We start from the raw sequence: 15,060 nt of genomic DNA, 5'->3' as shown, positions 1-15,060 counted from the left end.
ACGTTGACCGGTGACTATCAGAGGACCGTTTACCGGTACTGAACAGTATATTTTTAAATATTGACGTGTTACGATTGTGTGGTTTGCAGCAGATTTCTGTATAACATAATGTCGTTGGCAAGTAAATATACTGGTAATGTGATTGTATAGAATACAAGAAATACGGTACCGGTAATTGGTGTGATTTGTAAATGTGACCTTTTTTATTCTGAAAATATTATTTAATTTTATTATACATATATATTTTGGAGATAATTATTGAATTTAAAACGGGAGATTGGAACACGTTAAGAAATTAATATTATTGATGCTATGTTCAATTTAATAGGGTACACTGATTTAAAGCGACGATGACATGCATGAAGTAAGTTACAAAAGTGTGCATTTATGCGATTAGCGAGTAGTGTACATTCCAAATCAACGCAGGGTGTGTGATGAATAGATTAAAAAAAAAAACTTGGACGCAAAAATAATAATTTAAAAACCAAACCAAACCGTGGCAAACCTAACGTGTTTGCACCATGGTATTGATGTGGGTAGTAACTAATTTCTTTTTTTTTTTTTTTTTTTTTTTTTTTAATTGTGGGCCATGTTTTTTTCCATAGACAAATGGACACACCCCAGGATCCCTATTGCATAATATAAGTTTGAAAGTATTTGTGATTTAAAAAAATGGCTGCAACTGTTCAAGAATATGGTAAAGTAATTCCTGGACTGGTTCAGGTGCAAACACAAATGTGCATGCCCTTGGTTGTAGATACAGTATGTGCACAAACCAGAGGCTGGCCTTGCTTTCCCTACCCTGTTTTACCCACAGTGATTCTGCTGTGATAGGAGCAGTCACCCTATGTGGTAAATATGTGCCTTAATAAAACAATGATGCAACTTATCAGCAAATGTATCTTTTGACCAGGATTGCCCAGAAAGTACACAGCATTGTCACTTCTGCTTTACTCACAGTGAGCTTGCAGTACATAATTAAGCATGCTATATCCGATGAACGTTTTTAAGGTGGCTTTTTTGGCATTTTTACATTCATTCTCTTATTTAGTAGGGTGTTGAGGGGCATCGCGTTGGTAACAAGCTAAATGCTGTGACATTTTTTCTTACAGAAAGTGGCATTTTTAAAGAATGATAGATCTTGAAAACACACAGACTAATCCTTTTTTCATACAACTGTAGATATATTGCATTTAAGGCAGTTGTCAAGCAAACAATAGATGTAATTCAGTATCTCACGGGGTGCACCTGTTGGGTGTTTTAGTTGCTGTCCAGCACTCCAGTCCTCAGAGTGTGGATGGAAATGTGTCTAGTTTTCAGCATTTCCAATTTAGCTGTAAATGGATACCTGCTGTCTACCAGAGGAAGCCAACATGTTAAATAATCTTTGTTTTCACAAATGCCACAAAAAAACCAAAATATCTAATGCTAGCTTTCTATTTGTTGGTATTGAAAAGTCCAATAACTTGTATAGTTTTTATAAATTAATATAAATTGGTGTTGCTGTTATTTAACCCACTGTATTTAGATAATAAATCTGTTATGCGAGACATTTGTGTATTTTGGGCGCTGTTCTAAATCTGCAATTTTCTACTTTTGACCTACTTATGAGTGTAAAAAACCAAACCAAAAAAAAAAACAACTGACTTATCAAAACTAAAGACTGGACTCCTAGATCACACATCCCAAGATTTCCACGCATTCAGTTGTATTTTGTTGTATGCTTGTATGTCAGCAGTTAAGAATCCATGTTTTGAAAAATAATTTAGGTACTGGCAGGCAACATTTGAACATTAGAAAGTCAACCTTATTATTTTAGATGATGCAGTTGCTTGTCTTTCTAGTTTCTCAGCCATTGTCGTGCAAGACGTAATATCTTGGTTTGTCCCAGGGGTAGTGACCAGCAGTGGAAAAACAATGTAATGTTACACTAAACGATCACAAACTCTCGATGTTAGCTGTTTTATCATGTGCGTTACACACATGCTGCCAATACCAGAAAATGATCCTCTCGGACACCTGATGCTTTCATTGCTCATTTGCTGCAACCTTAACCATGTGATGTTTGATGGAGGTTTTTGATAGAGCACTTGTTCAAGACGATAAATAAGTTATGAAATATCATGCTCGTGCTGCAAGTCTCAAGTCCAGCAAAATGTGTAAACTTGCCTTCAGGATACAGTAAGCTTGCTCTATTCAGACTTGTCATGTCAAACTTTAAGGTGTAACTTGCTTTTGTTTTCTTTCAAATGTATTACATTTTTTGAATTTGCCATGTGATTTCCAGTAATGACACCTCCCACAAGTCTTTAGCACAAACCATTTTTGAGTAAAAGGTTGGTTAACGTTAAGAGGGAAAGGGAGGGCAGGGGGTGTTGGGGGTACCCATCAATCACATTTTGACCTCTCTAACTTTTGACCCCTTTAAGTCTAAAAATTAACTTGATCTTGTTTGCTTAACAACTCCAAGAACCAAGTTTGGTGTGAATTGGAGATGATCGGGTGTAACCTGTTGGGTGATTTCTGTCGTGGAATGACATACTGTACCTCCTTAAATTTTCTGTACATGTTATGAAAATGCCCTTTTTATGTTATGGAAAGCTCCTCTTACCTGTATAGAATAAATGATTATTAGAAGAAAAATATAAGTTATCACGACATTAGAAACTTTCAAGAGTGCTACAGAAACAGATTAGGTCTATTTAATTTTTTGGATTGAGCTCTTCACCGCATTCAAATGGTGACACCCAGGTGAGAGTAAGTGGTGTTAATTGGGTTAATTTTCCATTTTAATTTAAACTGTTCAAGAAGCAACTGTTTTAATTTGTTGATCATTGCTTTCCGAGGCTATGAAAACTGACAGAGTTGGGGAGTTTGTGAATAAGACAGGATTCATACCTATACAGTAGATACCACCTTTTCTTGTCGCATCTCTTAACTTAAGATGTCTGAAACAAAGTTAAAAAGAAACCTGCAGCCCACCTTTGATTTACTGTGGATGCTGAACAAACTTTTGAGTTTCAGTTGTTATACTATTATATTAAAATAACATCATTTGTTAAAATAGCAAATCGCTGACTTGATTGTACAATATGTGCCTCTAAAAAGACCATTGCGCACCATTGGAAGGCACTGATTGAGCAGCTGCCCCAGTGCATGTAGGAGTCATTTGAAAACGTAAAGTTTGATTTACAACATATCAATATAATCACTAAATTTATGAAAGCCCCAGTGATCCAAACTGCCCCAACAAGTCACTGGAGGAATAGCCTGTTTAATGAAGTGTCAGAAGAATCCGCCAGCTTTCTATCTTTATCCACAAACCTGGTCTAGATCCAACCAATATAAGCAATAAAAATACTCGTAGGCCATTAGGAAAAAATAAAATCGGTAATATAGAATGGTAAAAAAGACAAACAGTTTTGTACAGATTTTATAGAAAATCTCATAGGCAACGTTGTTATAATGGGCTGTATTCATTTTAGAATGCTTATGAGGAAGGATACTTAAATGATAATCTAAATAAATCGTTCAAATAGAAATTTATAATTATGCTGTAGAATTTGTCATATTACTTGATAGGTCTTCCATGGTTACATAACCTGTTTCATTTTGCGATCATTTTTTATATATTTTTAATACTACAGTGTTTTCACGGAATAGAGCACCTGTCAAATTCTATTTTTTTTTTAATTATTATTATTTTTTTTAATTTAATTTGTTTTCACAGATGTCGTTTTATTACAGATACACTAACAAAACAACTTGAATAGATGTATATCATATTTATTAAACGTTATCTGCTTTATTTTAAACATTTTGACAAACAGACCTCGCACAGAAAAATAATTTAGCTAACATAATTTCTCACGGTAACGTACAGTCCCCCACTTTTAACTGCCTATTTACAGTAAATACTGCCCATGCCCTCTATAAAAATACATTGATACAATTAAATATATATTTACACTGCCCTACTATTGTGGGACACTTGTAATAATTGCACATTTTGCTTTTAAAAATAAAACTAACACAGGATCTGTATCTCAATCCCATTGCACTGAAGCAGTACACAACACGCTTGGGGTTTCTAAGTATTTAAACACTAAGCAAAGTAGTTTCATTCATTCAAATCCATTCAAAACCAAAACCGCATTTGCTCCAGTGCAAAGTTGGCATCCCTTGAAATAAAACAAAGAATTAGCATACTAATACAAAATACAGACAAACCTGTTTTATACCACCTCTCTTTATATCAAAGCCCGTTTTCTCACGATTTTTTAAAAACCACTCGCCATGCACCGTAGGTTCTTTGAGAAATTATCTCTCAGTACCATCTCACAAACCTGCTTGTAGTCACATTTTGTGCAGCCTGTCAAATGCTGTGTGGCCGGGCTTTACTAAGTAACCACAGGATATAATTAATTTCCAAAGCAACTAACACCCAATAATCATCTTGGCTGATAAACTGACATTTTGTGCAGCCTGTCAAATGCTGCGTGGGCGGTCTTAAAAGGATACAGCTCAGTTACAAAACACCAGCGTCACCAAATTAAGTCAGTCTTATACAAATGCACACAAAGAAACGCCAAGTATTGATGGCTGTTATCGGTTGACAATTCATGCCTTTTTTAGATAATGATACAAAAGGTTTTGTTCCGGTTAATGATACAAAACGTATGGCCTGTAGTAAACCTATATGCCTTTGTTTAAATGTAAAGACTGCTCTTTACTTCACTGTTTTCTTTCTTTTTTCTCGCACTCGTAATGTGCTGTCATAGGCAAACACGAAACTCGGTTTATATCATGACTTGCTTTATATCACAAATCATGCCTGCACCGCAATCATGATATAAAGGGGATTCTCCTGTACAAACAAACAAGCCATATTTTCCCCAAAGGGAATAAATGGTGTAATTACGTTTTACGACGGTATCTTTTGACTCCCATTGCAGCTGACAGTTGCAAAATTTGCACATCATTATTTTGTCCGCGTCCGCTGCATACATCCCCTCATGCTCAAATTCTGTGCAGTGTTGTTTAATTGTTATGCTCAGTTTAGGCATTTTAAAAACAAACGTCTCCTCTTCCGTCACAATTTTGAATTCCCAAACTATTTGCGCCAAATTATACACCTGCGCATGTGCTAGTCGGAGCTTCTTTTTCCTTTCAGAACATGTCTGTGGTAATGGCTGAGCCTTGACAAGTACTATTACAAGTGTTTATTAAGTATTTTTTGTATAAACCGCCCAATTTAAATATGTAATTCTATGTTTGCTTTATAGTGATTTATTTATTTTTGTATTTGCATTTAGTTGTTACATTTCATATTTGCGAAAAACACAGGGCTGTACTAATGAGGGACTGTTTTTAACTGATAATTTGAAGTATGCAAAAGCATATGGTTTGGATTTATACAAGTTGGATTTCTTGGTATAGATTTATTTTAAACCATTTAGATTCTTGGAAATCCTAGTTTTTAAATTGTAGGGTTTTGTTTGTTTTTCATCAATTGCAGTGCTGTATTACCTTATTATTCAGCCTTGGAAGGACTCCTCTGCAATTAAGCCAATGACATATGGAGCATGATGAAAACATATTAGGCAGTTAATTTGATTCAACACAGACTGCATTTTCAACTGAGCTGAGATAGAGAAGGTATGTCAGTACTAGTGCTAACTGCTGCTTTTAAATTGCTCTGTGGGTCTCTGCCCACTAAGAGCACTTGCTAAAACCTGGTTCACATGGTCCTGCATGTTGATATAGCAGGATGGTGCAGGCAGTGCTTAAGAGCAGCTGTACTGAATTATTTTCATATCTGCATCCAGTATCTGAATTTAGTTGTTTGAAACAATAAGTTAATAGTTAGATTACTGTAGAGTTATAGAAGTGCATCTGGGGATCGATTACAAACAGCATAAGACCAGTGGTTCCCCTACCATTCTACAGGCCCAGCGGCCCGCCGGGTCAGAAAAGGCAGCTGCCGGACCTACAAAATTGGGGAAAAAAAAATTCATAATTTTGCGTGTGAAGCTAGTTTTCAGGTTTGTTTTTTTTAGCAGAACGGTCTCTGCAAGGCTCCTGCACTGCCTCGGCTCCCCACAAGCCCGACTGGGACGGTTGCATTTAACTAGTATATATATGTATATATATATATATATGAGCGCACATGGCTTCTGTTTCGTGAATCCAAGAAAATGCACCAGTGTGTTAAAAAGCTGAAAATGAATTTACAAACCATTTTTTTAAAATATGACTACAAACTAATCCTAAGTTTCCTGCCATACGTCGTGTTTGTTATAGTCAGACTCTGAGACTGCGTACGGAAGTGCTGTGCTGGTGGTACTCGTTCCTGCAAATCTTAACAAATCAGGTTTTGTACACTAAGCAACTAATAAGCCAAAAGGAAAGCGCTGAAAACAATAAATCATAAATAAAGTAATTATGGAGAAAAAAATGAAGACCACCATTAAGAGTGGAGGCTTCATCTGGCTTCATTATGACTGTGGGGAAAAAAAAGTAACGTTCTGCCTTGTTTGGCGTCAGTATCCCAGACTTGCAGATAAAGCAGCAGCTTTATTTGTTGTGAATTCAACATTTCGTTTACATCATATCCAGTCTCACAGTAAGATGTCCTGATGGATACCCAGATAAGCGATCGAATTGTTTAACGTTTTTTTGATTTGGGATCCAATGTGTTCAGGTAAAAAATGCCATTCACAATTTTTCCAGGACTTGTTATTATCACTCGGCGAGATTGGCACTGACTTGAGAGAGGCTACGCAAGCGACAACGCTCTGAGAAGGATTGTTATTATTTTGTATTATGAATATTGTTTTGATAGTATTTATTAGGATTAGGGATGGGAATTTCGAGTAGTTTCCTACTTGAATACACAGGGTGCAACATTTTTGTGTATTCGATTTCCCAAACTCTGGTCCCTTATGCTTCCAGGAATAAAAGGCAAATGCGTGTGTACAAGCAGACAGTATAACAGTGTACGCTGGTAAAGTTTAGCCGGGTTCACAAAATGTTCAGACAATGTCCAAGACGAGATTCTTCGTCAATATCCTATTTCCTTAGGCACAAGTTTTTCCTTTTGTTTACTGAATTAAAATACAGATCTCAATGAGCAGCAACGTCACAGCGTGTATCTCTTCCAATTAAAGCAACAGTAGCATAATATTGCTCAAACCACCAAATAATTTTTCCTGTAGTGTATTCAGAATAACATAACAGCTATTGTATAGCAACCTAAGTATTTTACATCTGTTTAATTCTAACAAATAATATTTATAACAATCTTAGTGTAAATATTGTAACCTGGCCAAAACAATAGAAAATACATTCCAACATTACAATAGTTTAACATTACTATTTACAACTATCCATCAAGTGCTGACATCAGATGAATCTAAGTCGAGTTACTTTGTTTATTCAATAACCTGTAAATAATTCAAAACAAGAATACCTGGTTGTACTTTTAATGGTCAGTGCAAATGTCCACGTTACTCCATCCATTCACAGGAGGTCAGCAGCAGATGTTTTACATTGAACTGCAGTCCAGAGTTAAAGAACTCCTTTCCAACTCCAAGTATCTTGCCTTTTTTTAGTCACTGCATTGTTCTGCTTAACATTTAGTATGTCTTTATATTCATCATAACGTTTAATTACCGTTCTAATTTCAATGTTACTCAGGTTTGAATTACTTCTTTTAGTACTTGCTATATACATTTATTTTATTTTATTTTACTTTATTTTATTTCAGTTCACACATTCAAAGTTTGCCAGTGCCATGCTGCCGGAAGCTGTTTCACGACTGGCTAGCAACAGCGGCAGAAGCTGCTGTGTACAGTCATTACAGAGGAACTCATGCAGGGATCTGTTAACATTAGCTAAAAACAAGGCACTAAAATTGGCAACATTTTCAAACAGAATATGATTACTGTAGAATGTTGCTATTACAAGCATTGTATAATTAATTAGGGTCCTTACTTTTAATATGCAAATAACGGGTTTGACTGACATAACACATGTTAAGCGTCAGCATTAAAATAAGTTGCATTGGCTTCTACTAGTATATGTATAAGATTTTTTTTTTTTGTGTACTCGAATATGCAATATGCTATTTGAATAGTTTTTTTTTTTCGTATATTGTGTATTTGACTACACTGACCCATCCCTAATTAGGATTATTATAGTTCAGTTTTAGCGTTGCTGTGACCATATGGTAACAGCTTGGTTGCCGGTTTGCTTCTGAAAAAATGAATGTCAAATGTGTGCATGTTAAATGGCTGAAGTGACATATATTGAAAGGCTTCGTTTAGCCACATTCTTTTGAGACGCGGGCTCTCTTTGGTTACCCTACAGTTAGAAACATACTGAAAATAAAAACCATCATGAAAAAATATATAGGCTAAATGTACTGGGCCAGATAAACTTGCATCTGGGCCAGTAAAAACACTAGCTCAGTAGCCCAAGGGGCCAGTAGTTAAAAATCTAAATGTAGAGCTCTGAAATGGGTAAAGGACCCCAGGTACAACCCCTGGCTGTACAAGACTGGCCATGGAATCGTTACAGCCTTTAAAAAATAAATAGGTTGATTTTATTTGTAACTCTAAAGGAAATGCTTTGTGTAAATAACGATTATACCATGTGAATAGGGTAAGTAACCAGTGAAGAAGTATAATGCTGTTAATCCACGTGGGAGAGTATTTTCACTTATTTTGACACTTGCTCCAATTATCAATTTTCAGTTCGCTAACATGAATTAAGATTTGTGTGTTGAAGTGTCAATGTAAGGCAAATCAAACTTGTTAAATATCAAAGAAGTGAGTGTTTGTTTCAAACACAGCCTGGAGGTTTACTGACTTATGTTGTAACTTTTGGAATGTTCTGCAAATTTTGCAGACCGCACAGAAAGCCAGTCAGAAATAACAGCAAACTTACCCCCCCACCCCCCACACCCCACACCCCCCAACAGGCCTATGTTGTTTTTTAGGGGAAACATTGATAAGACAAATGTAAAACTTATGAGTAGCCTATAGCTGAGTGGCTTTTACTAACAAGGGCCCAGACATTTAGACCTATCTTGTATCTGTTTGATTTGTTGAAGGGGTACTGTTTGATTTTTTTTAAATGAAATCCACAAGGTTATGTTTAGGTCTAGTCTGAATAACATATGAATAAGCACAGGCAACTTTGTGCAGTTGACAAATGTTTTGACAGGGCATCTTTTTTCAATACCTGATTAAACACAATAACAATTTATTTTGAGAAATAACTCTTTTTTTTTTTTAGTATTGTGAAAGGAAAAAGGCCTATCTGTTTTAAAGTTGACTCATCTCCAGCACAAGTGCACTTAAACTCTTTAAAATCAATACAATCTTAAATAATTTGTCTTTTTAAAAGCATTTGTATTATTTTTATCTTGGTACATGTCTCTTTGTATTTGTACTGCACTATTGAGGTGTACCTGTGAATAAACTCGACTAAAGCCTTATTTTATTTAGTTTTTTATATTGTATTCAAACAACAAAACAAAACCAATAAAAACAAAACATAGCTTGCATACAGTGCATCCTTGCTATAGTGAACCTGTTGGGGTCCAAGCCTTTAGATCGTTATATTGAGGAGTTTGTTATAGTGAAAGGACAATCAAAATGAACGATAAACTGTGGGATTAAGTTAACGAGATGAGATTGTGAATAGAAGTACATGTACCTGCTCGTCTCATGTATGCAGTATTCTGCCTTTGCTTTATTCTATTCCTTAAAGAATTAAAACGCAGTACAAAAAGCAAAAAATCCCAAATTGAAGCTGAACTTTTATTCAAAATCACTCTGACATGAATCATTTAAAAGTGCACCGAATCTTAATCCAACATGTAAGAATACCAAACTGAGCTTTTATTTCAAATCAACCCGACATGAAGTTTTTTTTTTTCTTTAATCAATTTTGCTTTGCTGCGTGGTTACTGAACAAGCCAAGAGTGCTTTTTGACAACCTATGTTCACGACAACGATATGACTGCGTGTCACAAAGACGGCCGGAGTGGGTGACGTCCGACCAGAAACAGGAAAATAAACGGAGAGAGGTGGAGTTTGGTGGAGCTGAGCGAATGGTCTCGCTCAGCATTTAATGAATGACAGACAGACAGAAAATAAACGTTTATAACAATACAAAAACAGGACACGGCACATTCGCCAAGACAAACAAAACGGACTATACAGACAAACACGGTGAGCAGATATTTTACCTATTGCTTATCGCAATTATTACCATTACCTCCGTCTCCAATCCCGTTCTCTACTCACTGAACACACAACCCCGAGTGGGTGAAAACATGCAGCTTTTATGCAGCTATACCAAGACTCGATTGCTAATCAATCATTCAATTGGAGTCTTGGTACAACTGCACGTGAATTAATAAAGTGAAATTCCCAGAGCTCACATATTATTACTTTTTACTTGAACGTGAAGTGCTGAGCAATCCTTGTGCCTAAATACAAATATACATTTTAAACACTCGTGTTACACAGACACGTTTATATCCCGTGTACCAATGCCTAAACACCAACATTAAAACACAGCACATAACACAAAATATACTTATTTAATATATTTATTTACCTATTTCTTATGGCACCTATGGCAGTACCACCAGATAAGTCAGATTACATGTACTGCTTTCAGTGTTTTAACACTAGAACCGCAATGCGGGTCATTGTGACCCATTTTGCATTTAAAATGTTAATTATTCTTCTGTTGTAAGTCGTGTGAGTGTGTCTTTTTTTTTTTTTTTCCTAAATATATTAATTAAATATCCTGACTGTGTCTGATAGCCAGAATCGCAAAAATGATAAAGTTATAAACAGTTCTACCTAGAACAGCCATATGGGTCAATGTGACCCATGCATTACAATTCATGTCCTTTTTTTAATATAACGCAAGAGATTCTATTTTTGTAAATGCAACAAACAAGACACCCCCCCCCCCCCCCCAGGATCCTATGCACACGTGGTTGTGTGTGGCTTTTTTTTTTTTTTTTTTTTAATCCCCCTCCCCACCAAAGCCTTTGTAGACTGACTACAAGACAGAGATTGCTATGATAGTGGGTTTGTCAAGATGCCAACCAGTGAAAGCCTAGTTGCTTATTTCTCATTGTACCTAGGAGACAACAATCCTTTGTTTTGTTCCACAAATGCAACTGGGAATATATCAGAAGGCAATATTTAATCTTGAAAGTAGTCATTTTGATTGGAATAAGGCAAGCTGCACTCGGATGCATACAGCAAACTGAAATGACAGGTAGGATAACAACTTGTGCCTAATGTGAAACATATTTTTTATTGCTTTTAGAAAAAAAACATTTCGGTTTTGCAGGTTTGTATGTACCAGTTTACACGTGTTTACTCAAGTGTTCAGTGGAACTGCGTCTGTTTATAACACAGCTCCTGGATGCAGGCACAGTCAGCTGGCAGACGCGTACGCTCCACCATAGAGTAAAATGCAGCCGTCATACTGGAAGTAGTGTTAATTTATTTTTTATGTAGTATTAAAAACAATTATTTCATTTTTATAGTTGTGTGTACATATACCTGTTTACACCTATACACGGGTATATGCACATTTTATTATTTTCACTGTTTGTAGTCATGCTGTATATGTGCTCATTATAAAAATAAGGCATTTTGTTTAATTTTCCATTTAAATTCGGTGTTTCTGCGATGCAAATGTTAGATGGTTCATGAATACAACTTTTCAACTATCCGATAGTGTGTCTTTCATTTTCATAACGAAGCAGTTTAAAGATATATGGGTCAAAGTGACCCGCGTGGCGGTTCTAAGTAGTTCGAAAATCCGACAGTTCTAGTGTTAAGGTCAATCCGCCATACATAAATACATGGATCTGGATTAAATGTGGTCTGTTTTATGGAGACATGGCTAAAATTTCTAAATAAACGATTGCTGTCTTCAATTTGTACTATATAGTATTAAAATACATATCATTACATTAACAAATATATCATTACATTAATATCTGTGTGTGTATATCTATCTGTCTCTATCATCTCATACGCATACACCAAAAATGGCTCAGCTTTGAGCTGTATCGCATGAATGGGATGTCACTTGGGCCTAAACTTTACACTGTAACCACTTCTCCCAAAGGCAAACGTTAATGGGAATTTTTTGTCCAAATCAAAAGGGTCGAGGTTTTTGGTGATTTTGATTTCATATGTAATGACCCGTATGCTTTTTCTTTGTTAATCTACTTAGGGCTGATTTTTGGTTTTAACCGATAAAACACCCCCGATACAAAACAAAAATGAAATCGGTGGATAGCCAATAAACACCGGAAAAACTGTGGAAATGGTTAATCAATTCACGTTGACTTTACCCTTTTCCCATTAAAAAAATAAAACCTACTACAAAAATAATATACATATCCCAGTGCTGCTAGGCAATGTCCCACCTTCCTGACTTGCATCTGTCATTGATTCCTTCTGAATGCTTTAAAAACCCCTGTGACAAGATGGCTGCAGGTGCGTGGTGATGTGACGGACCAGGAAGAAGCGAAACAACACAGATGTGGAGTTTTGGTGAAGCTGACCGCTTGCTTGCGCTCAGCATTTAATAATTGAAATTGACGCCAAAATAAACAGACAACCAACACTAACAGACACTAACACACAGGGACGAACACGAAACAATTAAGTACTGTGCTGGTCCTCCAGCACAACGTAGCAGTTGATTATTTTACTTCTCTCCCATTCTTTTGCCCTGAACACACAACCCCGAGTGAGTGAAAACATGCAGCTGTACCGAGACTGTATTGCTAATCAGTCATTCAACTGGAGTCTCTGTACAACTGCACGTGAATTAATCTAGTGCAATTTCCCGTGCTTGCATACTACGTTTTACTTGCACGTGAGGTGCTGTGCAATCCTCATGCCTAAATACAAATATACATTTTAAACATCTGTGCATAACCCGTATTATGTCCCGTGTGCCAACTACAATACACCAACATTAACACGCAACATATAACACAGAAATACACACAGGGGTGGGGCAACACCCCCCAGTACTGAGTGACAGCACATTCCTACATTACTACTACTACATTACTACTACTACTTCAGCTTACGAGATTACAATCAGGATGGAGGCTTGTTAGCGGGATTTAAAGCTGTATTACAGTTATGATACAGAGGATTTAAAACAGAATTGTGGCAAAATGTAAAAAAAAAAATTCTAAACCCCAGAAGAATGTGCCTGTGACCGTAGGGATTTCACTGTGGAAGACAGCAAAGGAAAGAAGGTACAACTTAAGAGTGCAAGTACTGTCAAATTACTACTATACATATTTTGATTTAAAAAAAAAAACAAAAACAAAAAAACACTCAAGCATTTTGGAAAGTAACCAAAAACACTATTTTCATACAGTATATCAAAAAGGAAAGCCCCCAAAAAACTATTTACATAAAACTTGAAAATTAGCTAAAAATAAGCACCAAAAAATACAAGTAATAAAACCTGAAAAACAGAAGCCTTACACATGGTTTTGTCTGTTTTCTTACACTGCTCACAGTACTTTGGTTATTTAAATAAAGGCTACTTATCTTTTTTGGTAAACTATTTCTGCGTTCCGTATTGGAAGCCACATGGTTATTTATTAATGGATCAAAGAGTTATCACTGACATTAACCCAACAGGACGTTATGATGTGTTTTTTCTGTTTTTTGCTTCCTGAGTAATCTCTGCAGTTATTATTATTGATGTGTACTTGCTGCTTTGTTCTTTTCTTTAAAACCTTGATACCCTATCAGTTGAGAAAAGGCTTAATGCAATAATCTATGCCCGGGTAGTAAAAAGAGACCTGGGTCAGGTAATTTAAAACCTGATGTGCCAAAGTGGTCATTAAAGCAAAAGGGTGGGGGTGGGGCAAGGGTGAAATTACAGGCATTATTAACATTAGGTAGATAGATTTACATTTACAATTAGGCATGTTTTAAAATTCAGAGGTAGAGCACAGCAAAGTCACGTTAAAGAATCGTTTTGTGCAGTTAACATATTTATAGACTGGTAAAATAAAATTCAAAGTTGCTGCAGTATGTTTTGTCATTTCAAATATTTTCACAAAACAAATGGCCACCCTGTACATCATAGACACTTGTAGGTGAAAAACGCAAGCATTAAAGTCGCTACATTTAATAAAATATATAAACGTGATGTTTACAGTCCACTAAAATAAATGGCTTTCCATTATCTCTGCAAGTAAGAAAACATGATATGAGAGAGAGAGAGATACAATTTATTATATGTTGTTCACATATTTGTGTTTTGGAAGATTTCGAGATTATCGCTCCAAATACATGCACGATATAGATACAAAATGTTCATATCGTTGCCCACCCCTATTTTGTTTATATTTTACAAAGCCTTACAGTTCTATTGCCTTCTGTTAGCTGAATGTCTCATGATAACATAGTTTATAAACGAGAGGAGGCCATTCGGCCCATCTTGCTCGTTTGGTTGTTAGTAGCTTATTGATCCCAGAATTTCATCAAGCAGCTTCTTGAAGGATCCCAGGGTGTCAACTTCCCCAATATTACTGGGCAGTTGGTTCCAGACCCTCATAATTCTCTGTGTTAAAGGAAAAAAAAAAGTGCCTTCTATTTTCTGTTCTGAATGCCCCTTTGTCTGATCTCCATTTGTGACCCCTGTCCTTGTTTCTTTTTCCAGGTTGAAAAAGTCCCTTGGGTCGACACTGTCAATACCTTTTAGAATTTTGAATGCTTGAATTAGGTCGCCACGTAGTCTTCTTTGTTCAAGACTGAATAGATTCAATTCTTTTAGCCTGTCTGCATATGACATGCCTTTTAAACCCAGAACAATTCCGGTCGCTCTTTTTTGCACTCTTTCTAGAGCAGCAATATCCTTTTTGTAGAGCGGTGACCAGAACCGAACACAATATTCAATGCATTGTACAGTTTTAACATTACTTCCCTTGATTTAAATTCAACACTTTTCACAATATAAATCTGAACATTT

The 15,060-nt window shown here is 36.0% G+C and overlaps 1 protein-coding gene across 4 annotated transcripts in view; it reads left to right on the top strand.

Annotated features, from left to right (window-relative positions):
* Nucleotides 1–15,060, top strand: part of LOC121314464 (vesicle-associated membrane protein-associated protein A-like) — a 37,804-nt gene that overhangs the window by 544 nt on the left and 22,200 nt on the right. The window contains exon 1 of one of the 4 annotated variants that reach the window (XM_041247766.1): nucleotides 607–697. The exons of the other annotated variants lie outside the window; for them this stretch is intronic. Within the exon in view, the coding sequence (XP_041103700.1) occupies nucleotides 673–697 (25 nt within the window). The 5' untranslated portion in view covers nucleotides 607–672. Of the gene's footprint in view, nucleotides 1–606; nucleotides 698–15,060 lie in introns of those variants that run through there. 4 annotated transcript variants of the gene reach the window in all.

This window comes from Polyodon spathula, chromosome 4, assembly GCF_017654505.1.
Source record: "Polyodon spathula isolate WHYD16114869_AA chromosome 4, ASM1765450v1, whole genome shotgun sequence".
NCBI classification, from domain to species: Eukaryota; Metazoa; Chordata; class Actinopteri; order Acipenseriformes; family Polyodontidae; genus Polyodon; species Polyodon spathula.
Note: the sequence above shows the minus strand (reverse complement) of the source record. Positions and strands in the feature narration are given on the sequence as shown.